Source organism: Fusarium subglutinans (assembly GCF_013396075.1).
Source record: "Fusarium subglutinans strain NRRL 66333 chromosome Unknown NRRL66333_c0000069, whole genome shotgun sequence".
Lineage (NCBI taxonomy): Eukaryota > Fungi > Ascomycota > Sordariomycetes > Hypocreales > Nectriaceae > Fusarium > Fusarium subglutinans.
The window spans coordinates 127,714-152,910 of record NW_023502132.1 but is presented as its reverse complement, the minus strand read 5'-3'; the positions used below and the strand labels follow the sequence as shown (position 1 = coordinate 152,910).

At 49.6% G+C, this 25,197-nt stretch overlaps 8 protein-coding genes across 8 annotated transcripts; 4 read left to right on the top strand and 4 right to left on the bottom strand.

Moving 5' to 3' along the window:
* Window positions 1-46: 46 nt before the first annotated feature.
* Window positions 47-3,804, top strand: FSUBG_6603 (Cu2+-exporting ATPase; the record flags this gene model as incomplete). The annotated part of the gene is made up of 2 exons (XM_036684820.1): window positions 47-356; window positions 416-3,804. The coding sequence occupies 2 exons, from the start codon at window positions 47-49 to the stop codon at window positions 3,802-3,804; spliced, it is 3,699 nt and encodes a 1,232-aa protein (XP_036537896.1).
* Window positions 3,805-5,929: 2,125 nt separating this feature from the next.
* Window positions 5,930-7,593, top strand: FSUBG_6602 (exonuclease V; the record flags this gene model as incomplete). Its single annotated transcript, XM_036684819.1, has 2 exons — window positions 5,930-6,251; window positions 6,305-7,593. 2 exons carry the CDS (start codon window positions 5,930-5,932, stop codon window positions 7,591-7,593), a joined length of 1,611 nt encoding a protein of 536 aa, XP_036537895.1.
* Window positions 7,594-7,816: 223 nt separating this feature from the next.
* On the bottom strand, window positions 7,817-9,319 carry FSUBG_6601 (oxidoreductase; the record flags this gene model as incomplete). The annotated part of the gene is made up of 6 exons (XM_036684818.1): window positions 7,817-7,866; window positions 7,917-8,472; window positions 8,523-8,675; window positions 8,729-9,020; window positions 9,070-9,206; window positions 9,260-9,319. The coding sequence occupies 6 exons, from the start codon at window positions 9,317-9,319 to the stop codon at window positions 7,817-7,819; spliced, it is 1,248 nt and encodes a 415-aa protein (XP_036537894.1).
* Window positions 9,320-10,100: 781 nt separating this feature from the next.
* Window positions 10,101-11,051, top strand: FSUBG_6600 (G-patch domain protein; the record flags this gene model as incomplete). The annotated part of the gene is made up of 2 exons (XM_036684817.1): window positions 10,101-10,722; window positions 10,864-11,051. The coding sequence occupies 2 exons, from the start codon at window positions 10,101-10,103 to the stop codon at window positions 11,049-11,051; spliced, it is 810 nt and encodes a 269-aa protein (XP_036537893.1).
* Window positions 11,052-11,763: 712 nt separating this feature from the next.
* Window positions 11,764-14,141, top strand: FSUBG_6599 (syntaxin-binding sec1; the record flags this gene model as incomplete). Its single annotated transcript, XM_036684814.1, has 5 exons — window positions 11,764-11,797; window positions 11,856-11,893; window positions 11,951-12,038; window positions 12,082-12,443; window positions 12,495-14,141. 5 exons carry the CDS (start codon window positions 11,764-11,766, stop codon window positions 14,139-14,141), a joined length of 2,169 nt encoding a protein of 722 aa, XP_036537892.1.
* An 855-nt stretch (window positions 14,142-14,996) lies between these two features.
* On the bottom strand, window positions 14,997-17,444 carry FSUBG_6598 (uncharacterized protein; the record flags this gene model as incomplete). Its single annotated transcript, XM_036684813.1, has 3 exons — window positions 14,997-17,101; window positions 17,165-17,295; window positions 17,347-17,444. The coding sequence occupies 3 exons, from the start codon at window positions 17,442-17,444 to the stop codon at window positions 14,997-14,999; spliced, it is 2,334 nt and encodes a 777-aa protein (XP_036537891.1).
* A 1,473-nt stretch (window positions 17,445-18,917) lies between these two features.
* FSUBG_6597 (glutathione S-transferase) lies at window positions 18,918-20,031 on the bottom strand (the record flags this gene model as incomplete). Its single annotated transcript, XM_036684812.1, has 2 exons — window positions 18,918-19,454; window positions 19,504-20,031. The coding sequence occupies 2 exons, from the start codon at window positions 20,029-20,031 to the stop codon at window positions 18,918-18,920; spliced, it is 1,065 nt and encodes a 354-aa protein (XP_036537890.1).
* Window positions 20,032-21,036: 1,005 nt separating this feature from the next.
* On the bottom strand, window positions 21,037-24,342 carry FSUBG_6596 (ubiquitin-activating enzyme E1; the record flags this gene model as incomplete). Its single annotated transcript, XM_036684811.1, has 3 exons — window positions 21,037-21,765; window positions 21,815-24,184; window positions 24,337-24,342. The coding sequence occupies 3 exons, from the start codon at window positions 24,340-24,342 to the stop codon at window positions 21,037-21,039; spliced, it is 3,105 nt and encodes a 1,034-aa protein (XP_036537889.1).
* Between the last annotated feature and the right edge of the window lie 855 nt (window positions 24,343-25,197).

Here is a 25,197-nt window from a genome sequence, read left to right as displayed (position 1 = left end):
ACGAACAACAGCAACAAGAAAGCAACACCTGATATTTGACTGAGTCATGGGATGCGACTGCTGTGGCCCTCCCGCACCAGCTGCGGAGTCGGTCACTGCTGAGACGCCTCCTCCAAGCGATATCGGAAGTTGCAAGGATGCTTGCTGTGATGAAGGCGACGCTGCCACTGAAGTTGAGGAGAAAGAGCCAGCAAACAGGGAACGGCTGGATGATTGTTGTGCTTCTGGTAGCTGTGAGGAGCCGAACAAGGATGACGCACCGGAATGCTGCCGTGGAAAAACAAGTCCATGCTGCAATGCATCTTGCATTGACCGTATCGCCATACGAGAGTGCGAGCTGAGTGCTTCTCAGAAGCGTAAGTTCCGGATGCCTACTCAAAGGCACTGCTAGCGGCAAATCTCTAACACTTTACAGCGGAGGCAAAGGGTTGCGGCAGCTCTAGCTCCAGCTGCAACGGCGCAGCTGACGGCAAGGCATGCAGCAAGCACAGTCTATCTGCTCTCGACCGCTACGGTGCAACTCTGAAGGCGCTCGGATGCATCTGCCGCGCTCTCATTGCTTTGGGTCAAGAGTCTTGCTGCGAGACCAAAGGCCGCTCTGTTGTTACCAAGCCATGCTCCAAGAAGTCGCCTTCCCGCTCTCTTATCCGGACATCAACGGACTCTTGCTGCAGCACCGGCTCTGTCACGAAAGAAAAGGCTGCGGAGAACCGTCTTCGCTTACGAAAAGGTTCCAATGAGAGTGCCAGGTCCGCCAAGCAGCCCTCTGTCAAGGACAGCTGCACCAAGTCGTGCTGTTCTGTTGTCAAGCCCGACAAAGAAGCAACCTCTAAGAAGTGTGCCAGCTCATGCTGTTCTGGAGATAATATTAAATCCAACTGCCCTGAACTCAAACCAGTCAAAGACAAAGACAAAGACAAGGATGACTGTTCTGGTGGGTGTTGTTCCAAGAAGGCTGCACCCAAGAGCCCAGTCATCGAAAAGAATTGTACCAGCAACTGCTGCAGCGATGGTGGCATTTCCAAGAAAGGTGTTGAAAGCGACGGGTGTCCTGATAAATGCTGCACAACTCAGCCGGAAGATCCATTGACTACCAAGAATGAACGAGTGGCTGAAGTTGCAAAGAGCGGCTGCGCAAAGTCCTGTTGTGATGAAGAAATAGCGGCGATCGTCAAGGAGCTACCCAAGTCTACGTGTTCCAGTTCCTGCTGTAAGCCAGCTCAGAAGATCCTCACCAAATCTTCCAACAGCTGTGTCGATTCTTGCTGCGAGAAGGCTCCATCTATCACCTGTCGAGACTCCCCAGCGGATGCTTGTTGCGTTTCTACGTCGCCTGAAAAGGGAATGAAGATAGGGAAAACACCAACCCCCGAAGATGTAGAGAAACAAGCCACAGGAAAAGAACATGTGGTTCTTGGCATCTCCGGCATGACATGCACTGGTTGTGAGACCAAGCTCAACAGAACTCTCGCTACAGTCCCAGCTGTCAATGATCTGAAGACCAGTCTCGTTCTCTCACGTGCCGAATTTAACATTGATCTTCATCTCGGCTCAGTTGATGAGGTTATCAAGCATCTTGGGCGAACCACTGAGTTCAAATGTGAAAGACTTCAGACGAAGGGGTCCAGCTTGGATTTCATCGTGAATGGCAGCACGTCTGGTTTTATTGGCCAAACATGGCCTGAAGGAGTTCTGGATATGAGTCTTGTCGATAAAGATACTGTTCGAGTCTCATTTGATCCCAAGATCGTCGGAGCGCGAGACCTCGCTGAAAGATCTTGGCACTCTCCAGTCAACCTTGCACCTCCTCGTGGTGATTCGTCACTTGAAGCGGGCAGCAAACATGTTCGTCATGTTGGGTACACTACTCTTTTGTCTGCTGTTCTGACAATTCCTGTTCTGGTCATGGCTTGGGCTCCGCTTCCTGAGAAAGAGGTCGCATACTCTTCGGCTTCCCTGGCCTTGGCCACCATTGTTCAGATTGTAGTTGCTGGGCCTTTTTACCCGAAGGCTATCAAGGCTTTGGTCTTTTCCAGAGTCATTGAGATGGACCTGCTGATTGTTTTGAGCACAAGTGCAGCCTACCTCTTCTCGGTTGTATCCTTCGGATATCTCATTGCTGGCAAGCCCCTTTCAACTGGCCAATTCTTCGAGACTTCCACTCTTCTAGTCACTTTGATCATGTTTGGACGATGGGTTGCAGCCCTTGCTCGCCAGAAGGCAGTCGAATCAATCTCCATTCGATCGCTCCAATCTTCGACTGCCATTTTGGTAGACGAGGAGACCGGCACTGAGCGCGAGATAGACGCCAGGCTTCTTCAGTACGGCGATGTCTTCAAGGTTCTACCAGATACTAGGATCCCGACTGATGGAACAGTCATGAGTGGTTCATCTGAGGTCGATGAATCGATGCTCACCGGCGAGTCCAGGCCCGTAGAGAAGCATTTCAAGAGTGCTGTCATCGCAGGGTCTATCAATGGTCCTGGACTCATGACAGTTCGTCTAAACCGCTTGCCGAGCGAGAACACCATCAACACGATCGCTGCAATGGTTGATGAAGCCAAGCTGTCGAAGCCCAAGTTGCAGGATCTGGCGGACCGAGTGGCCTCATATTTCGTCCCCGTGGTTGTGGCGTTGACTATTATCACTTTTGTTATTTGGGTTGCAACTGGCCTAACAGTCCGTGGCTATGTTGGCTCCAAGGCAACGACAGAGGCAATCACATACGCCATCGCCGTTCTCATTGTCTCCTGTCCTTGTGCGATCGGGCTTGCAGTGCCAATGGTCATCGTTATCATGAGCGGCGTCGCAGCAGAAAGGGGTATCATTTTCAAATCTGCGGATGCTATCGAAGTCGCTCACAAGACATCCCACGTTGTTTTTGACAAGACTGGGACCTTAACTCAGGGAAAGCTTTCTGTTGTTTCGAATGAGTGCGTTGATAAACGTACTCTTCCTCTCCTTTTGGGCCTGATAGAGAACAGCCGCCATCCAGTCTCCATGGCAGTTACGGATTATCTCAGAAATACTGGACTTGAAACTTCGGTCGTGGGTGAACCGAAGAGTTTAACTGGTAAAGGCGTCGAAGCAGTTGTAAAGGGTCAGGTGTTGAAAGCTGGAAATTCTACATGGCTCAATCTCTCGGATGACCCTCTTATTCAGCCTATGCTTTCTCAGGGTCACACCGTCTTTTGTTTCACAATAAACGACGAGCTGCAGGCTGTTTACGGTCTCCAAGACGAACCTCGAAATGATGCCTTTACCGCGGTTAAAGCCCTGCACATGCGAGGCATCTCAGTTCATGTGGTTTCTGGCGATGATGATACAGCTGTTCAAAACCTGGCATCCAAGTTGAATATCCCACGAGACAATGTCCGCTCAAGGACTTCACCTTCTGGCAAAAGGGACTATATCCAAACGCTCCTCGGTAATTCCATTGATCGTAAGAAACTAGTTGTCGTCTTCTGCGGCGACGGTACAAACGATGCAGTAGCTCTCGCCCAAGCCACCATCGGCGTCCACATGAATGAGGGCACAGATGTAGCCCAGTCCGCAGCAGATGTCGTTCTCATGCGTCCCGCTCTAAGTGGCATTGTTACTATGATAGACGCGAGTCGAAAGTCGGTCAATCGCATCAAGTTTAACTTCTGCTGGAGCTTTGTGTACAACACTTTTGCCGTTCTTCTCGCTGCCGGGGCATTCGTCAATGCCAGAATCCCACCGGAATATGCAGGCCTAGGAGAACTGGTAAGCGTTCTGCCGGTGATTCTTGCGGCTGTACTGCTGCGCTGGTCGAAGATCTAGTCAGGATATTGAGACTCAACGTTGTAACAGCGCAGCTTCTGTTCACTCTCATTTACCTTCGACCAGAAGTCCTGTAGCTGAATGTTTCTTTTATGCTACGCTTGATTTCGACCAGCACAGCGTTGCACGCCTGTCGTTATTACCGACCTCTATTGCTTTGGATTTCGACGAGAAAATACGTCCTTGGGCGCCCAGAAAACATCAGTACCCTTCTATCCAAGCTCCATGGTGAGCTTTCTTAAACTACTGCGAGTTCTAACCCAGACTTGGAGAAGTCTAAAGGGAGATCCGTTCAGTTTCTTCTTCAGTGTCCACTCGCTTTTACTATGTAGGCAGATAGTCTTCATTGCTCGCCAAGTTGGCTTTGTTACAAGAGCAAAGCTAAAGCGGGCAATGGCATTTACCCATATAGTGTCTTCCACCGTGTTCCTAGTCCTGAATTGTGATCTCAAAGTGAAAAGGCTCTATATCCTATTGCCTACACGCACTGGTTTTGAGCTTATCATAAGCATACGATCTGACATTTATAATTACAGCAAATTTCTCTTACTTATACTGCCAGAGTATAAATGCTTACCCAGAAGTGGACGAGAGCCCAGTTCACGCCTCCAACCATTATTACCCCCAAAGTCCGTGCCGTATTTTACAATATTAGTATTACATGATTATGCCTCCAGACCAACAAAGAAACAAGCTCTCAGCGATCTTCTCAGGCCATTCCTAGAAATCAAATACAGAATCTCAAGATCCAAATACAAGGCCCCACGGTAACTCAGCCAGCCACACCCAGCAAGAGATTATGGGTACCAGGGCGAGCAAAATCCACCAAATTTCAACGGTGAGTTTGATTTGCATCCAGCGTGGTAGTTTCCTACTCAGCAATGAGCGATGGGTGCATGTCTTTGTCCCGTAAACAAGACAGCCAAGGCCAGGGCGAGATTCGCATTCCGCATGTTCTCGTCTTCGTTGCATAAGTAGACTATAACAATTAGTCGATGGTTCATTTCAACCACATCAGAGGATATTTGACGTACGGTACACTCCCGCGGCAGAAACGCAGATCACTCCCGAGATCGCACCGCCGGTCGTTGGGGCATTCTAGATGGAGGCTCCGTCGTTCCACTAGCCATTCCACTTTGAGGTTGATACCAGTATCGACGAGACTATAGAAATAGGCGCTGGTGTGTTTTAAAGACAGTGCATCTGGGTAGATGAGGCAATCGGATATGGCGAGATGTATTTCTGTTGGCAGGGACATGAAGGTCCGCTGTGGTGATGAGCCATTCCCGGCATCGGGCCCGGTTGTGGGGCGACGGAGGACGTTGGGCATTGTGGAACGGAGAACGGAGCGGGACGATTGAGTTCCGAAAGAGTGGCAAATTACTATGAAGCCTTTGGTCTAGATCTGGGAATATGCGAATGCTTTGTATCTGGCTGCTGCCTTGTACGAGGTCAAGAACTTGGAAGCCTACACGATAGTTTACTTAGGATAGGACAGGCCAGGGTTGTTGTAGGCAACGCCCAAGCCAATAGGGCAGTGCAGAAGTCTAGGTCATTTGTTACCTTGGTCGTTTCAAGGCACTTTCAGCTGTAGGACTATTGTTATAAAATTAGGTTCAAGGCTGAGAGCAGCTCGAGTTTTATGTTAATTATTGATACTCGAGGAGGCAGCCAAATATCTATTCTACCTATTTCGGTTGTTAGACGAGTGATGGTGAGAGGGAGAGCCGAGTGCGGGCATGTCTGTCTGTTTGCAATAGGCCTATGGCTATAGTTAGTATTGTTCTCCACACACTCAGATTAGCCCCAGAATATTGTTTTTGTCTTGGACTCGACTGATTCATCTGCGAACATCAATCAATCACAATATCAATCAATTAGTACCTTGTCTACCAAGTCAGGCCGTAGATTTCTGCCCAAGGAGGTATTCTTAGGCAGTTGCGTATCACTTCCAACTCCCCACGTGACCCCGTGTACTCGCTCGCGTCTTCTAGAGACAGACGCCAAAACTCCTCCTCGTCATTCATCATCAAAATCCTTGCTAAATTTAGCTGCAAATGCCATTTTCCCCGCCGCATCCATTCCCTAAAACAATGATTCATCGCCTCGAACGGGAGCGGCTGTGATGACGTTCGATAGCGATAACGAGTTCGGCTACGATTTCTCTGTCGAGGAGGAAGAATTGCTCCTTCAGTTGTCTGCTGAAAATAACAACGTCCCGAATAACCCAGAGATTGCAGCTATAGACTCTGTTCCTGAGAGACACGATAGTCTACACCCTCAAAATGACAGTGGCGGCACATCAACTTCTGGCGTGGACCGCCTTCAAACAGGCTCCACGAATAGTCTGTACAGAGGCAAGGCCTTTCATCACCTCGACACGTCTTCTGGTCTGCCAACGCCGCCGCCAGCTTTATCCTCAATCGAGGACATACTCTACCCGGATTGTACGTGATGATACCCTCAAGAGGCTTCAGCACTAACTGACCAAAGAGATTAGTGAGCAAAGCCTTGAAGGATTTGAAACCAAAACCACCTCCAGAATCAGAATCAAGTGTCACTCCGACACCAGCAACTGAGGCAATCGAGGCTGATCCGTACGATGATGGCCGCTCACCTCTGCAGCGGTTCAGGTCATATCCTAAGAGACCACTGACCGTGACCGATCTCACGTCTGGTGCTTGGTGCGAGCTACAGTACTGGTATACCCTCACTCGCTTACCTGGAGGTCGAAGAACCAGAACAGCAGCCATGAAGCAAGGAACAAAAGTTCACAAAAAGCTTGAAGATGAAGTCCACACTACAGTTCAAATTGACATCATGACCAAGGAAGATGCATTTGGACTCAAACTGTGGAATCTAGTTCAAGGACTCAGAACCTTGCGAGACACGGGACTCACTCGTGAACTCGAGGTATGGGGCATGGTTGATGAGAACCTCGTCAATGGAGTCATTGATAGCGTGAGCTACGAGAACCCCAATCCTGAATTTGAAGCAGAGCTCTCTAGTCAAGAGTCTGACACGACCGGACGACAATCCTCATTGACTGACTACTTTCCGCCAAAAAACACGAATCATAAGAATGAATCAGGGCCAAAGATTTATCTTGCAGACGTCAAGACTCGCGGATCATTTTCTCCTGTTTCCAACGCTCAAATACGGCCTGCAAAGATTCAGTTGCTTTTATATCATCACTTCTTGTCTAATATGGCTGCTGGAAAACTGGATTTCTTCAAAGTCTTTCGGCGATACGGACTTGATCCAGATGACGCCTTTTCAGATACTTTTATTGCACAAGTCGGTAGCCTGCACGATGAGATCTTTGTGGATGCATCAGAAACAGAAACGGAGTTCACCCAAGAACATCCCTCCTCGAGTTTCCAGAGTTCTTCGTCAGCTGGACCAGATCTGTTGCAGTATCGAACTCTACGCGAACTCGTTCCTCTTGTCGAGCGTGAGATGGAGCTCACCTTCCCTCAGGGCGAACACTCTCTTGGGCACATGCTTCGAGTTCAATACGTCCACCGCAGTGATGGTCGTGAGATTGATCTTCACGACTTCCCTGTTTCGAGACAAGCTTTGGAGACCTATCTTGCTAATTACATGGATTGGTGGAAAGGGAAACGCGATGCAAGAGGCGTCGATATAGAGGAAGCATTCAAGTGTAGAACATGTGAATTTGCCTCCGGTTGTTCATGGCGTCAGGGCATGGATGATGAGATGTTACAGAGAGCCAGGGCGCAGCAACAGATAAGGGCTACGCGTCGGGCGCGCAGCAATGCTGCTTAAGATTGGAAACAATCTGGATATCATGAGTTACGATGCATTGGAACATATTATGAGAATTGTATGAATTGTTCAAGTCTATGAAATCCATAGAAAGATGTTGAGCATAAACAAGACATTTTGTTGAGTGGTTGTATTGATTCATACTGATTTCTATTTATCGCCTATACCGAAGGCGTCTATGTGAAAGAAAGGAAAAGGAGGCGCAGTATAGTGTTCACTATGTTTAGTGCTTTCTATGTCGGTGAGTACGGGTCATTCCAAACCCCCAGCCATCTATATCATCGTCAGCATGGTCTTTCATGTCGCAGATACTGGAAACCTACATTGAGAAGCGACGTGGATGTCAACATCTAGCTCATCCGCCCAGTGCCAGACAAGATTAGGGTCCTTGAGGAAACCCCGTCCCACCAACACAGCATCTACAGAGCCATCACTCAGATAACCCTGAGCTTGCTTTCCGGAGGTGATCATTCCAACTGAAGTCACAGCAACTCCGGTATCCTTGACAGCTTTCTTCACGGCGGCAGCATACGGGACTTGATATCCAGGACCAGAAGTGATCTTCTGACGACTATCCAAACCGCCGCCTGAAATATCGATCAGATCGATACCATTTGCAGCCAGGATTTGACCGAGCTTTGCGGCTTCTTCGATATGCCACTGTGGTAAAGACGAATCGAACTCGAGGTAGTCTGTTCCTGGCATGCGGACAAGAAGGGGAAAGTCCTCGGGGACGATATCGCGGGTGAGTTTAACGGTCTCTAGAAGGAGACGAGTACGGTTTTCGAAAGATCCGCCGTATTGGTCGGTTCGTTGATTTGAGGCTGGGGAGAGGAATGCGTTTAGGAGATATCCATGTGCAGCGTGGATTTCGATGGCCTAAAGACGTCAGTGTCGATCAATTCATATGTACTGTCCGGAGATCTTACATCAAAGCCAGCCTTGAGGGCTCTCTTCACAGCAGCAACCCAATCTTGCTTGAATTTGGTAATGCCATCGCTTGTCATCTCTCTGGGAGTAAGAGAGTCTGGACTGTAGGGAACTGCACTTGGTGCAACCACTTCGTCCGGCCAGCCACCAGCCTGTAAGTAATAAGTCACTGATCACATAACTGAATTTAGTGGTGGTGTCCTACCTCTTTGACAGCTGTGTTCTTGCGATCCAGCCAGGGCACAACAGTACTCGCCTTTCTCCCGGCATGGCCCATCTGAATAGCAATTCTCGCGCCTTGGCTATGCACGAAATCCACAATCTCTTTCAGAGGCTCAAGCTGTCCATCTTCCCAGATACCGGCATCTTGGGGGCTGATTCGTCCCTCTGGTGACACCGCATTTACTTCCGTGATGATGAGTCCAGAGCCACGTGCGGCGAAACTTCCGAGGTGTTGCTTGTGCCATGGGGTCATGTAGCCATCCTTAGCAGAGTATCTGTAGTGTTTGTTAGGCATATGGTAGTGGCACGTGAGGGGCTACATACTGGCACATTGGTGATACGATGATACGATTGTGGAGCGTTAGACCTCGTAGTTTGAGGGGGGAGAATAAACTACCTTCGGGCTGAACATCCCATGGGGTTCCTGCAGGAGGATCTTGGATGGGAGTGTAGAAGGGGACCTGTGGTTGTGTTAGTGAAGGATATGAATTGTGAGTGTATCAAAGAGACCAACATTTTTGGCTCCGACGTTGATGAGGATTTTTGGGTGACCGTCTGCTTCGACTGAACCCATGATTATTATCTTGATAACACTGTTATATTAGATCCAAGGGTAGTGGTGGTGATAGTGGTGTAGTTAATTAAGAGTAATGGACTTAAGTGTAAGAGGTTTTCTGATACAGGAGGAAAGGCCGTATACTTATACTTCATTACTATAAGATAAGTACCTATCCTATAATAAAAGATGCAAGTCCGGACCAACTCCTCCATTTCACCATCATCACAAATTCAAAGGCCAATGACATCAATGTCAAGACTTGTGATAAACCCGAACAGCGAGTCCTCTAGAACCCTTGTTTCACGAAAAGCCATTCGAGGTAATTGTCGTAATCATATCATGTTCTGCATCGGCTTCACCGAATGAGATGTCTTGGTTCTCGGTCTTCGGCATGATGCATCGCTTATGAATATGTGTGGCTTGCCTTACCAAGAATGCATGGAACGTTGAGTGACGAAAAATCTACTGATTATTTTGAGTGGTTCCCGAGTAAGTCGGCCGACTCTGAAATGGGCTCTAGGGAGTCATTGGCAGCATTGTCGTTATTGGAGTGTTGCAGTGCGATCAACTACGAATAAAACCGCTCTGCTATAGACTTTAACTGGAATATTCAATAACTAGAAATTTAAGGAAGAGGGCATAATCAAGTTACAGTTGTGGTGTTGTAAATAATAAGTTCAAAGAGCCTCAGGAACCAAAATGATTTAGGTTAGGTAGGCAACCTCGCATTATAGAAGAACTTCCCTTCTTCAAGCATCACTTACAACTACAACTGAACCTCCACAGCCCTGGCATCATGCAGCGCTATAGAGAAGATGCCTCTGATGAGAGCCACGATGAAGAAGATATTCCTTTACACTACAAGCGGGCTTTCGGCGCGGGGCTGAAGCGGCAAAGGGTCGAATTTGTTCCCGCCCAAGATCCTGATGCTGGAACTACAACCACAATAACGCCAGCCAAGTCAACAGACACTTCCATTGGCGATTTATATGCTAGCATCGTTCTAAAACCTTCCCAAGACAAAAATACCAAAACCGCAGAAGAAGAGCCGGAGGAAATATGCCCAGACTGCAAACTCCCCATCTCATCCACTTCACAGCCTCACGAAGCATCCTTCGCTCACCAAGTCTCACTCACACATTCACACCCCCCATCAGCACTTGATCGCTCGCGCATGGGCCTCAAAGCCCTAAAATCCCAAGGCTGGGACCCTGATGCCCGACGAGGTCTAGGAAGAGAGGGTGAAGGAATGCGATATCCTATCAAAGTGGTGGCGAAAGAAGATACCCTTGGAATCGGAGCAACGATACCGAAGGAGATCCGGGAAAAGAAAAAGGAAGAGAAGCCCAGGCCATTAAACAGAAAGGAAGCGAAGCAGTTGGCGGCTAAGGAACGACAACGGCACGAGAGACTACAGTGTGAGATTTATGGGAGAGTTGATGTGGAAAGCTATCTAAGAGGGAAAGGCGACGACGGTTGATGATATAAGGCAATGAGGAGAGACAAACAAAGACGACTCGAGGTACCGGCTACATTGTGTCCCGTCTTCGACATAACAGGCCCTCACGCGGTTAAAGAGATGCCCACTCTAGGACTTGCCCAAGGACTCACCGCCGAATCCAAAGACTCACCCGGAAAGACAGCAATTGACGACTCTGCTGTACTCGAAGCCATCACAGCTAGACATTTGGGTTCAGAGCATCGCGATACCAATGCGATCAGCTCCTATTTCGAGAGCTATCTCTAATCAACCGAGCTTAAGCACTGAGGTATATCGAGAGTTTCAGATTGAACCAAGTGTTTCATGTTGCATAAACGAAACAGTGATAAACATACAGATACTATATCTCTATCGAGATCTCCAACAGAATATCCACAAATTGTGTCCTACCTACAAAAAAGTCAAGATGTGAAGTCGAAATATACTCAAAATTCAAGCATCTGTGATGACCTCATCGAAGTTGAGGCTGATACACCGCTCCCTACCTAGGGTATGTCATGCTGCTGATGCTCTGTCCTGTAGGCTTCCTTCAGGGTCCTTTATAGCGACCATCACTAACCAACCACCGGGCGCTAGCGACTGCAAGACCTGGACCCACCTTCTTTCATGCCTTCCATTGGGATGATGAAACCCCGCCAAATGGAAATCCATAGGTACCTTAGTTAGCACCTCAACTCCTGACTTGGGCCCAAACCCAAGCCAAACTTAGAATCCTCGTCCTCGATACTTGAGCAAACCCTCCACTCTCAACTTTAGCCACTTTACACACACTGCACCATTTTTCTTTTAACTTAACTTTGATACCCCTGCGCCTCGCCGTATCGCTTCAATTTCAAGGTTCTGGGCTGGATCCTACTGCCGCTTCTCTCCTTGTCAAACACTATCTCAGCCTCCCTCAATATCTCCATAACCTAGGTACCCAACGACGTGACAGGGCAGCCCGCCTTTACTATACACCATGGGGCTGTCCGTCATTCAAGAGCAGCATGATGGTATGATATATAAGATGCAAATACTATGCACAATTCGTTGCTAATGCGCCGGCTTCAGCTATCTTGGGGCAGATCAAGAAGATCACCCGAGGCGATGTAAGCTACCAGCCAGGCTTTGAGCTCGACAGTTGACTGACGTCTTTGACGCAATAGTGGAAATGCCTGATCGTCGACGAGAACTCCAAAAAGATCATTGACAACGTCGTCAAGGAGGATGACATTCTCAATAACAATATCGCCAGTTGGTCTATCTGACTGCCAGTTAGTTGTCTGGTACTGACCAGCCTTTCCTCCAGCTATCGAGCGAATCGAGAACCGTCGCGAACCGAACCCCGAGATGGACGCAATCTATATTCTGTCACCTGAATCCTTCGCTGTCGAGTGCCTTCTCGCCGACTTCGAGTTGCGACGTTATCGCAGCTACTACCTCGTCTGGACTGGCCTCCTCGACCCCTCATTGCGACGCAAGATCGACGACTTTCCGGGAGCCCGACAGCTCCGCGCCGGCTTCCAAACCATGTTCGTCGACTTCCTGCCTCGAGAATCGCATCTCGTTACCCTTCGCGATCCCTGGAGCTTTCCCATGCTCTTCCACCCAGCCTGTAACGCCGTCGTTCCAACACACATGAAGGGTCTAGCGCAAAAGGTAAGGCGGCAGCACGCTTCATTCGGTTGACTTTTGCTGATAAGAAGTTAGATCGCCGGTCTTTGTATTACACTCGGAGAATACCCCAAAGTTCGCTACTACAAGCCGCAAAGCGCACGCCACGAGGCAGCCGTCCTCTGCACTCACCTGGCTCGATTTGTCCAGGAAGAGCTCGATGCGTATGCGCAATGGGACACTAGCTTTCCCCCACCCTCACCGCGGCCACAAGCGACACTCGTCATCACAGACCGATCGATGGATTTGATGTCACCTTTGGTACATGAGTTCTCCTACCAAGCCATGGCACACGACCTCCTGCCCATCAAGGACGGCGACAAGGTCACTTATCGTACGACAATCAACGAGGGAACTCCAGAAGCTGAGGAGAAAGATATGGAGCTCACAGACAAGGACAAGATATGGGTGGACAATCGACACAGACACATGAAGGACACGATTGATAAACTTATGGGCGATTTCCAAAAGTTCCTCCAACAAAACCCCCACTTCACCAATGAGAATGCCGACACGACCAACCTTAATACGATTAGAGATATGTTGGCAGGCTTGCCGCAGTTTCAAGAGATGAAGGAGGCATATTCACTGCATCTTACCATGGCGCAAGAATGTATGAACATTTTCCAGAAGCACAAGTTGATGGATATCGCCTCTATAGAGCAAACGCTCGCATCTGGGCTGGACGAGGACTTTAAGAGGCCGAAGAACATCCTCGAAATGATCGTACCTCTGTTGGACGACGAGGCCGTATCACCTTCAGACAGGCTGCGCCTCATTATATTGTTCATTCTCTACCGAGACGGTGTCATTGACGAAGACATCAAACGACTCTTGGCCCACGCGTCCCTCCCTCAGTCTGACCGCGAGGTTGTGCTGAACTTTGAGCAGCTTGGTGGACATATGACACATGCGCTCAAGGATGTGCGCCAGATCCCTCCGCCTCTATTCCCGATCGATCCAAAATCGACACAGTTGAACGAGGAATATGGATTAACACGATTCGAGCCAGCAATGAAACACATGGTGGACCATTTGGCAAGGGGCATGTTAGATCAGACTCACTTCCCTTATGTGAAGCCACCACTGGACCCCAATGAGGAGCTTCACTTGGCACAGGGAGGTTCTCTTCGTGCCGGTCGACCAAATTGGGCAGCAGCCGGACGCCGTCCACCAGAGAATCGACAGCGATTAATTGTCTTCATGGCTGGAGGTGCTACATACAGCGAGAGTCGGTCGTGCTACGAAGTCGGTGAAGCGCGCAGTCGAGATATTATTCTCGTCACTTCTCATATGATTAGTCCTCAGTTATTTATTCGCCAAGTGGGCGATCTCAGTCGCGATAAGCGTCAACTTGACTTGCCCCTGGAGCGACCCAAACGACACGCTCCACGGCATCTCTTTGAGCGACCGGCTCCTCCTCGCCCCGCGCCATCACAACAGCCCCCACAGCAAGCACTGCCGCCTGGTCCTACAAACCGACCCGGCGGCCTCCCTTCAAGACCTAGTCCTGGCATGGCGCCTCCAACGGCTGCCATGTCAAACATGTCGATTAATAATAACCACGGTAACAATGCAGCACCACGGCCGACATCGCACCACAGTGTTCAACAACACCACGAGGAGCCAGGCAAGCTCCACAAGGAAAAGAAGAAGCGTAACTTCCTCGGTATCAAGAAGTAGGGTTCTTGGAACGGGGGTCTCTCTTCAGCTTCTCCGCCGAAATCAAGGACTATTCGACGATCGCAGACTACAGAAACGTCAACTTCGTCTGAAGACTACAATACAAATACGTCGCACAAACCAGAAAGGAGTGCTTCCAGTAGCAGCCGGTTGGTTGGTTCTTCGGCCTAATGTGACTTCTCAGTAAAGCACATGGTGGAATTTCTGGTTTCATAATTCGTCGACGTAGCGTGGCGTTATACCACCCTCTTTTGTGTACTGACTACTATCTACTATGTTGGAAGCATTACTTAACTTGGCAACTCGAATGGTTGGGAGACGTTCATCTGTATATATCAGCTGTAGTGTATAAACGTCGTGAATTCTTTGTTCTCGTTTCAATATGACCTTTGAAGTAACTGCTATGTACCCCTCAGCATCACATTAATAGAAATCGTCATGATCATCACCGGTAAATACCCAGACCCAAAATAAAGAAAACAGGAAGCTGTTCTGAATCGTCCATCAACCAATCCATTTGAATTCACTACCTAACTTTCACCGAGTTAAACCATCATGCCTATATCCCTTGATTTCCCCCCATCGCCGTGCTTCCCAAAATGACACGTAAAAAAACAAGTTACTAGCTACAGGGCGTACCCTGATTCCAAGCATGCGTCCAAAAGATGCGGTGACTTGATTTCGGTAGATATTCGTACAGTAGTGGAAAAAGCCCCTTTGTTAATTGTAAGGCTTTGACTTTCAAAAGTTTCTGCAGACAGGCTGATTGATTTTCCGTACAAAATTGGTACAGACTTTGTGGTCAAGGGTCGTTTGATTCGATGTGTTGAAGCACGGTATTCGTACGAGATGTGATTAAGGTCTCCCGTAAGCGGCACCACGGCCGTTGCCAGGAGGCGGCATACCGCGGCCTTCAAAAGGACCGCCAGGGAAGTCGGGTCCAGGGGGGCCGTTGAATCCGCCGAGTCCAGGGGGGATGAATCCGGGAGGAAGGCCGCCATAGAAGGCAGGGGGAGGCATGTTTCGAGGAGGAGGGCCACCCAAGGCCTCGAGAGGAGGCATCACGCCAGGAGGAAAGTTGGGAGGAAACATGTGAGGCATTGGCATGTTACGGCTGGGTCCAGGGCCGCCAGGGCCACCGAGACCAGCAGGAAGTCCTGGAGGAGGGATCATAGGACCTCGTTGCTGAGGAGGAGGCATTTGGCCACCAGGCATCCAGCTGGGAGGCATCTGATGGTCCAGACCAGGAGGTGGAGGTGGGCGTTGCAAGATCTGTGTAGGCTGATTGGATCGAACATCAGCGTCAGGAGGGTTGTGGAATCGGTCTTCCATAGGGAAGCCAGGCGGTGGTTGGCGCATTTGACGTTGGGGACCACGGTCGTCTCTTGGGAAATCGGGCTCCTGAGGCATCTGTGGTGGCTTCTGCTGCTGTGGGCCCATACGCATCAACAATTCATTGCGCTGGGCATCGGGAGGTGCTCTCATGAGATTCATCAAGAACTCCGTGTTACTGTTGTTACGAGTGGCATCAGGACGTCCAGAACCTTGACTGGGAGCTCGTTGGCGCTGGCCAACGATATCCTGAAGAAGTTGCTCGGGGCGAGCAGCTTGTGGCTGGGGTCGAGGTGCAAGAATCTCTTGAACATGCTGAGGCGGGATTCGGCCAATAGGTCCGTCCATTCGTCGATCAGGTCCATACTGCTGGAAAGGAGATTCAGGAGAGGTAATGGCATTGGGCCTGCCAGCGTTTGGCGGCGTACCTTGAGGGGCAGCAAACGCGGGCAGTCCTGGTGGTGTGTCGCTCATTGTCTGTTTCTGCAGCTTTGCCAGCAGTTGCTGGAAAGCTTGTCGCTCATCTTCGCCGCCTGCTGGAGGAGCTGGGCCGCCTGCAAAGGGGAGAGGCAACGGCATACCACTGTGGACAGGAGGTCCTGTCATAGGAGTTGGAGGTTCCGTTTTGCCTCGAGGCTCCTCCTGGGGTTGCGAAAAGAAAGACGTAAACCTGGATGATTTGCCGGTTGCCTTTGGCTTGTTGGTGGGTTCCTTGGTCTCCTCAGCGAGAGGAGTATCCAGACCAGCATTCGATCCAAACGCCATGAAGAACTTATCAGGTCCAGCTTGAGCCGCTGGGGCAGATTGCACAGGGGGCTTTTCAGCCTCGATGATGGCTTCAGCTGCCTCGATATTCGCGGATTTACCAGGAGCAGCAGGGATTCCAGCCTTGGCCTTCTTCATTTCTTCCATCCACTTCTGGAAATCTTGCTGTGTGTGAGCCTCGGGATGCTCCTCAAGAGGTTCGTCTAACCATTCAGGCTCACGCTCGACTCGTTGATCACGGTCTCGTCCCCATCGTCGATCATTGGTGCGATTGTTATTGTTACTGTTATTATGACGATCATCAGGAGTATCAGCGATCGCATCGCGGTCTCTCCAGCTCTTGGCACGGTCAATTCGTTCGCGCTTGTCGGGGGTGGCAGTAGCTTCAACAGCCGGAGTGGTGACTGCGTTAGACTCGTTCTTGTACCACGGCTCAGTTTTGTTCCTGTTTGTTCCGTTTCGCGGTCTGCCCTCATCATCTCCGTCTCTGGCGAAAGTGTCAAAGGTTCGTGCAGGGCGATCCCGAGCAGCGTCATCACCTTGTCTGGGTTGTCGCTTGTCATCTCGGAAGTTGCCTCCCATACGTCCATGGAAACGCTCAGCACCCTCGTGCCCAAAACTCTTGCGTGGCTTCACAGTACTCCAACCATCTGATTCGCTCTCGCCTTCACGACGGCGGTAGCCATTGCCATTGCGTCCGTCGCGGAATCGGTCCACGTCAAGATCTCCATTGCGACTTCGAAAGTTGCCGAAACGCCCCGAAGCGTCAGACTCCTTGACAGTTTTGTCCGTTTCAAGCGATGATTTGCCTCGCGCTGAAGCAAAAGCCGTTCGGGGTGGTGCAAAGACGAGGTCTTCAGGGTCTAGATAGGTGCGCGCCGGTCAGTACACGGAGAGCCTAGGAGCGAAGGACAGGAGAGACAAACTGGCACTATTCCTTGAAATGTGTCTCTCAACAGCAGGACGCCGATTACTCTGGTCAAGCAGAGGGTTGTCGTTGGACCGAGGTCGGTCGCCAGGAACCTTTGTTTGTGTGCGATTTGGCTCAGGTGGGGGTCTAATCTAGGTCAGGAGACTTGAATGACTTGAGGAAATCATTGTTACTCACCCCATCCAGTCTTCAGCTGGAGGGAGACTCGGCGGTTTGGTACATAACGGCGATTCCCGTAAGTAGATCAAGAAATTGGCCTCATAGCGGATTACCATGATGAAGAAAGGTTGGCGCTATGAGCGCATTCGAGTTATCGGCGGTATAGTATAAAGAAGTATGAAGTGTCCCAAGGTGGACGTGCGAGCGCAATCGAGGTAGCCTTAAGAGAACTGTATTCCCTTGAAGGACGGCAGCTTCGAGTTTGGACAGAGTTTGGTTTTTGGAAATTTATTAGTTATTGGTGCAACAAGCAGGGATGACGACGTGGCGACGAGTTGCGATAGCGGGATGATTATTGTGCGGAGAGTAGGACGATCAATTCGTTCGGTCGGTGAGTCAGGTGAGGAGAATCCACGAGGTGAATATCTTAAAGTGAATTCAGGCAGCGGTGTCAACGGTCGAGGTAGGGGACTTTGGTGAATAAGAGCGTGAAAAAGAGATCAGGTTGAGCGAGCTGGTGGTTGGCGGAGAAGGGTGACGTCCTACGGTGGTGCACTTTGTGGTTGTGCTGGACTGTGCTTTGCTGTGCAGTGCTTTGCTGGTGGTGGACAAGGCGAACCAGATAGAGGTGGAGCCAAGCCGGAGCTGTTATCGAGTCGAAAAGCCCCAATCAAGAACAAGAGGGGCTCAGCGAGGGAGAGAATGTATTGTAATTATTGGTTCGCCGAGCGGGTAAATATTGATTGACCTGGTACAAAGTATAGTATTGAAAGATGTCCAAGGGTTGGTTTAGTGGGATGATGTCGAAGGCGGGCGGTTTAGCGGAAGAGGGTGACAGTGAATAACGGTGCGCAAGACGCAGGAGTTGGTTGAGGTGGGTTTGATTGGGTTTGGGTATGGGTTTGGGTATGGGATGTACGGATATCGAGGATTGTTTTCGGTGGCTTGACGTGGTTGCGAGAGGGAGAGACCGAAAGCGGGCGAGAAGGACGAGAGAGCGAGAGAGGTGAGAGAGGGTGGAGGAGACGAGAGAGAATAGCGAGCGCGAGGGGCTAGAGTGTCCAGTGAGCGACACCTGTTAGCGCTGTTAGCGTGCGTGACAGTTGGCAATAGAACAAAACAAGTCAGACCCTGTTTCTGGGGTGGGCAGATATAATAATAAGCTATAATATTCTCATGTATCTGGAATTGAATAAATTGTCTCGTGAGCTGAAAAGAAAACCGAGATGTTGTTGATTGATTGATTAATTGATTTGATTTGTTTGTGGATGAGAATGAGGAGAAACAGTGGATAGTCCCGGCTGGAGTACACTGTCTGATACCGCTGCACGCACTGAGAATGAGCCTCCACCCGATGGAATTTAGTCGTGTCGTTCCACTGCCTCCACTAAAATCTCGGGTACTTGTACTGTGTGTGCGCTTTGAAACATCAGCCATTGGGCTTCACCTCAGTTTCATCCCATCATCAACAATAAAACTCGGCTCATGATTGCATAATAAACCATGCACATATTCTGCAACAGATTCATAATACAATATTCGATATATTCATATTTTGACTAACTGTCCCATACCAACCACATTCATTTCTATTTCTTCTGCGCAGCAGTCACCTCCTCCTCAAGCGGCAGAATATGCGGCAGAGGTCCAACAGGCGTGATGGAGAAAGGGTTGATCTGAGTGTGGCTCCTGGTGTAGTGCCACTTGATATGGTCAAACTCCGTAGTATCCTTGAACGCGGGATCGTTCCAGTACAGGTTTCGCATCCACTTGTGCAGAGCTGGGTATCCTGAGCGAATGTCGCGGATGTTGCACTTGAAGTGCTGCACGTAGACGGGATCGAAGCGAATGATCGTGACGAACAGTCGAATGTCGACCTCGCTAATCTTGTCGCCGAACCAGTAGGGGCCTTGTTGTTCAGAGAGATGCTTCTCAGCGCGGTCCAGTGCTTCAAAGAGGGCGACAACGTTGCGCTCGTAGGCTTCACCAGTGGTTGCGAAGCCTGACTTGTAAACACCATTGTTGATACCGCCGTATTGCCACTCATGGACCTCCTCGATTTGCTTCTGGAGATCTTCAGGGTACAGCTGAATGGCCTTGTACTTCTCGTCCAGCATGTCGTCAAACTAGACAGGGTTAGCAAATGTCAGTCAAAGCACATGTTGGATAATGTACCTCAGTACCAAGCATTCGCAGAATTTCACTGCTTTCATTGCTCACAATTCGGTTTGTCTTCTTGTCAAACAGAACTGGCACAGTGTATCGACCATCATAGTTCTTCTCACTCTCAAAGTACACATCCTTCAAGTGAGTGAACCCCTCATGACCCTTGATGGGATCAGGAATCACATTTTCACCAGGAACGTCCTCATCCTTGGAAACAAATCGCCAGCCTCCCTCACCGAGATGCCAATGCACGACTGAATAAGAGACAATGTCCTCAAGACCCTTGAGTTTGCGGGCGATGAGTGTGCGGCACGCCCATGGGCATGCGTAGCTCACATAGAGATGATATCGGCCAGCCTCAGCAGGGTACTTGGCATTGGGGTCACGAGAGATCCAATCGCGGAATGAACTGACTTGACGCTTGAACTCGCCAGATGTGTCGCCGGGCTTAACCCAGTCAGTGACTTTGCCGGTGCTTGACTGTAGCTCTGTTAGCAAGCTGAGAAGAGCAGTGAGAGTATCTGGTCTGTGTACCATTCTGATTTGATGTGGGGGCTGAACTTGAATGAGGAGGGACGGTTTAAACGATGATGCTTTGATAGATGTGATGAATCTGATCGATTGTTGCTGCTGTGGTCTAAAGAGGGAAATCCTGTTGAAAACTCGAGATGATCGAATGCGAATTCCTTGCATTGACATGTCTATAAGAACAAATCGGGGCTTTCAATGACGGCGACAACCCAACACCTTTATAGCTGCAGCTTAAGAGAGTAGACTACAGGAAAAGTGGCCATCACCACGCATGATGGAACCCTTGCTCACTCATGACTTGCTCAGCAGCCCCTCACAAGCTATGGCAGCTTAGTTACCAACCAGATAAAGCCTGTCCTCCCAATCCCCAGGTCCTCTTCCTCCGTCTGGTGGGCTCCCCGAGAGCTCCCATTACTGAGCTATTCCGTCCAAGGGGATACAATAAAACTTAGGATATCTATCTTAGGTGACAAAAAGCCTTGGGTAAATTTAGGCAAATCTAGCATAGTTCAGTATAGATTTAGAGGATCTTAGACCAAGTATTTTCAGCACCTCAGTTTAACGTCAGAAGTCTTCTTGTACCCTGGGGTCTATCCTAAAGCTTTGGCTGCCACGCTTGGAAGCATTCCATAATCGTGGCGTAATAATCAACCCCGCTTTACTGCGAGTTGCTTAGTTATCATGCTCTACTGTCTTGATAAGCCCTTGTCCATCATGACGACTGGCTTGGTAAAGAATATTTCCCTTCCTTATCGAGTCAAGGTCCTAGTCTCGGCAGTTCAGTGTATCATGTTTCCTTTGCGTACGCGAAAAGAAGATCATTAGGGTCTCAGACTAGTCAACAGCAGATCGAATAAAAGTTTGCATAAGCTTTGTCATACAGCAACGAATTTATCTATCTTTATAGGCTGAATCCTTTCATCGTTCATGTGCTCATTTGCACTCCAGTCGTTTCTAACATCCCTTATACATATTTCAAAAGACTGCTCAGAATCCTCACATCCACAGTGTTTATGCCATCTTGACCTTGATGTAGGGCACTTCGACATCCTCCTCAGCAAGATCCTCAGCAACAATCTCAAAAATGACCTCCTTTTGGTGTGAAGGAATAGGCTTCTTTGAAATGGTCTCAACCAACTGGCTCAGCTTAAGGCCATAACGCTCCTTCAACTTCGAAGGGGGGAAGAAAGACGCATAGAGAAGGCTAACCCCTGAGCTCAGCATACTGATGGTCAGACCCTTGGCCTTGAAGGTATCCAAAAGCTCCTTCAAAGTGATGTCCTCAATCTCAAAACGATCCCAAATCTTATCCAACGTCACCTTGCCTTCGGGGCCTTGGTATTCCACCTTGGGGCTAGCAATAGGCTCGCTGAAGCCAAAGAATGGCAGAGCCAGGTTGATGAAACCGTTCTTGTACTGCTCTAGATCATCCTTGCCGTCGATGATCTTGTACAGCTCAAGCACCACCAGACCGGTGACCAATGCCGTAGTCGTAGCGATGGCGGGAATGATCTTGCCAGCGATGAACTTGGTTTTGTGCCGATCAGCAGGCTCAATCTTGTAGTTCTCAGCTCGTAGGTTGCTGCAAGCAGTGATGAAGTCGATGTGATGATTCGAATCATCGTCCTTCTCAAAGTCAACAGGGACCAACTGGAATCCAGACAAAGAGCTGGGCGATGGGAGGCTGGTGGTCAGCTTCTCGATCTCGTCATTGTCATCGAAGTTGCTTGACTCGGGCTCCTAATCATGAATTAGTACCGGTTGTTGAATCAAATGTGAAAATACTTACCACAGGCTCCTTATCGTCGGCCTGGATCTTCACGTTGGAACTGGGTGCAAAGTCGGGAACAATGACATTGTCCAATTCTCGCAGATAGATAGATCTATCGGTTCCAGGAGACTTGATGTTGTAGTTGAAAGCATGGAGGTTGGCTGCCGCAACAATGAACCCGAAGTGAGAGGGGTTGTTGGGGTCGAACTTGAGCGCGTCGGGAGCTCGCTTAGGCCCGGACCAGAAAGGAGTACCAGACGAGGTCTCAGAATCCTTGGGAAAGTTATACAAGAGCTGCTGAATCTTGTTGGAAAATTCAGTCTCAAACAACTGACGAGCCCAGGCAATACAGTCCTCAAAGGTTCGTGGCCTCTCGGTCGTGAGATAGTTCCTAATCGTCTCAAGAGTCTCCTTCTGATTACCACCCTGCTTCAGAGTATTCTCAATGAACTGAGGCTGGGTCAAGTATAGATTGACGGTTTGAGGAGCCTTGACAAAAAGCTTCTCAAACATGTATTCCTTGGCCCAGGCAATAGTGTGATCGATCTTGTTGGGGAAACTCCGGATGGTGCACATTGGGAACTCCTTCTCAGGAGGGTCCTGGGAAGATGAATAAGACTCGGTGAGATGGGGCAGAACGACCTGCGTGTTGCCCTTGGTTCCAAGAGTACCGCTCTCGAGAAGAGGTTTCTGGAAGAAAACGCATCGGCGGTCGACGTATGTTCGAGCCTCAACGTTGTCGAGAGCATTGGTGACACCATCTAGGTTTCGCCAGAAGTCCTCATTGAAAACATTCTCGGTCTCGGGGCTAACGCGTTCCTTGAGTGTTACCATGTGGCCTTGGAGGTCAGGGTTCATTCGTTGAACAGCAAGAGCAGCACGGTCACTCTTCATCTGACCAACGTCATCGGCGCGGAACAAAAATTGACGGTTCAGGTTACTCCTCTCGATTGAGTCCATGTCAGTCACCCAGATCTTGCCCTCGGGTCCTGTTCCGAGACCAATCATGGCCCAGTTCTTGAGCATCTCACAACCAATGGCACCAGCGCCAACGAGGAACTGCTTCAGGTTGGCAATCTTGTCCTGGAACTCGGTACCGAATACAGCGATCTGTCCATCATATCGGCTACCGATAGGCTTGCAGAGCTCGGCAGATCGCTTGGTAGAAGTTGGCAAGGACTCGAGAGAGTCGAAGTACATCCATTGATTGATGGGCTGGAACTTGCCAGAGACAGCCTTGAGGACCTCCTGTGCCACAATACCACCAAAGTAGGCAGCCATGGGGTTAAGATCACCCTGAGCTTGGTAGCTCAGCTCCTTCAGAAGCTTCTCGTTCAGCTCAATTTCAAGACCCTCCTGCTCAGCAAACTTCTTGGCGGCACCAATAACAACAATAGCGTCATCGTCGTCCATGGGGCTGGGAAGTCGGTTGTGAGTAAGTTGAAAAGCATGGAGTGCCTGGAAACCGAGGTGCAGCTGCTGAGGTCGGTCGAACTTGGCAAAATCTGAGATAAGAAACTCGGGTTCCTTGAGCGCAGTGGTGAAATCCTTGAAGTTGATAATCTTAGGCATCTTGACCTGCTGGTACATGCCACCTCGCTTGTATTGACCGAGTCCAGAAACGTCGCCGATTGAGAAGGTATATGGGCCCTTGACCATGATCTTTCGGGGCTCGGCTCCGTTCAGTGCCTCCATTCCTTCCACCTCAGAGAATGTCACGTAATCGCCATCTTCCAGTCCATGCCGAGTTTCGTCAAGTGCAGACACCAAGCCCTCCTCGTCAATACCCGCCACGATGCCGTTGAGAGGAGTCTCGCCAGTAGGATCGATGCAAGTGAACTTCTCGCCAAAGTCACAGAAAACGGAGCCGAAAAGACCGTATGTGTCGGCAATAACAACATAGATGCCCTTGCTGTGGCAGTAGTCGCCGATAGCCTTTTGTTGGTGGATAGGCGCATTGGTCAGAACAACAACTTGGTACTTGTCGAACTGCGAAAGTTCAGCATCAAGGCCAGGTGACTGGTGAAGCTTGACGGGGGTATAGGCGTTGAGCTCAGCGACACGAGGCACAGTGACCTCATCTCTGGGCTTTCCGACATCGCTGGGTGTAAGGAAGAACTGGGACGAGAGATCCGCAATCTGGACTGGAGCAGGGTCGTAGAGGGTAAGGCTCTTGACACCAGCCAGAGCGATGTTCTTGGCAATTTCCACGCCGAGTCCCTTTAGACCGACGATGAGCACATTAGAAGCACCCATGCGCTTCATGGCCTCGTGGCCTAGCACATAAAGTTGTCGGCTGTAGAGGGACTCGTCGATTTCGTTATGTCCAACAACAGACTCATCGACCTGCATTCGGGTCGCAAGGTCGACCTCTGGTTGCTTTTGTTCCTGTTGAGCCTGAGTGTTAGATTCTTCGGGTCATGTTTGCATGTTCACGGTGAAGGTCTCTCAAATGGCTGCGTTTCACATGTTCTGATGCTTCGAGCAAGAATTTGGCAGGCGACAAGCCGAGATAGGGAGCACAGAGGATCTAGACTTACGGCCATTATTCTTTTATGGGTAGGTGACTCCCCGTTGGAGAGCTTTCGCTTCCCCAGCTTGTCCGTTTTAGAAGAGGTGGTAATGTTGGAAACGCTGCGTCAGTCAATCGTTGCGAGGGCGATCCAGCACCAGGCAGAGCTCAACCCCGCCAAAGACTAGAAGGGGACGGTGAGAGACGGAGAAAGGAGAAAGAGTTATCCGCGAGCGATTTGAATGTTCGTCGCAGACCGTAGAGTCGTAAAATTCGTGTTGTGAGTATGGTCAAATGTGGTTTGTAAGAACAGAGATTCTGACTTTGAAAGTTAAGTGGAAGAGAGTGCGACATGGAGTGTCCTATGGTGATGAGGTAATGGTCCAAGTCCCCAGGCAGAGCTGTCTTGCCCCACTACCTAACCATATGTATTGTCAGCGGACGCCTCAGCTTTAATAAGCCACCTGGCCTAAGGTATCGTTCATTGCAAGGCATCAATATGCATTTGTTATCAGTTCATTTTGTATTCACTGAGGTTAGGTACCTAATATACCTATACCGTATTTGTTGCAATGAACAATTTTGAGCTGTTTCTATGAATCATTCACCTAACAGAAGCCTATTTTGAAGCCTTTACTACCTCAAGTACACAAGCTCAGCGTGGCACAGCAGCCCCGTAGCAAGTCAACTGCATGGACGTTCAAGGTTGCTAGGGTGAACGCTACACGAAGGTGACGCCCCTCTCATAGGTCTAACACTTGATTGCTTCTGATTCTAAGCTTCTGTTGGATTCCATTGACCTGACACGGTTAGTTTCGGGTGTATAGAACCCTTACGGACACATCGGCATGACTTTTCAGGGTACTACAGCGATCTGGACCTTCTTCTT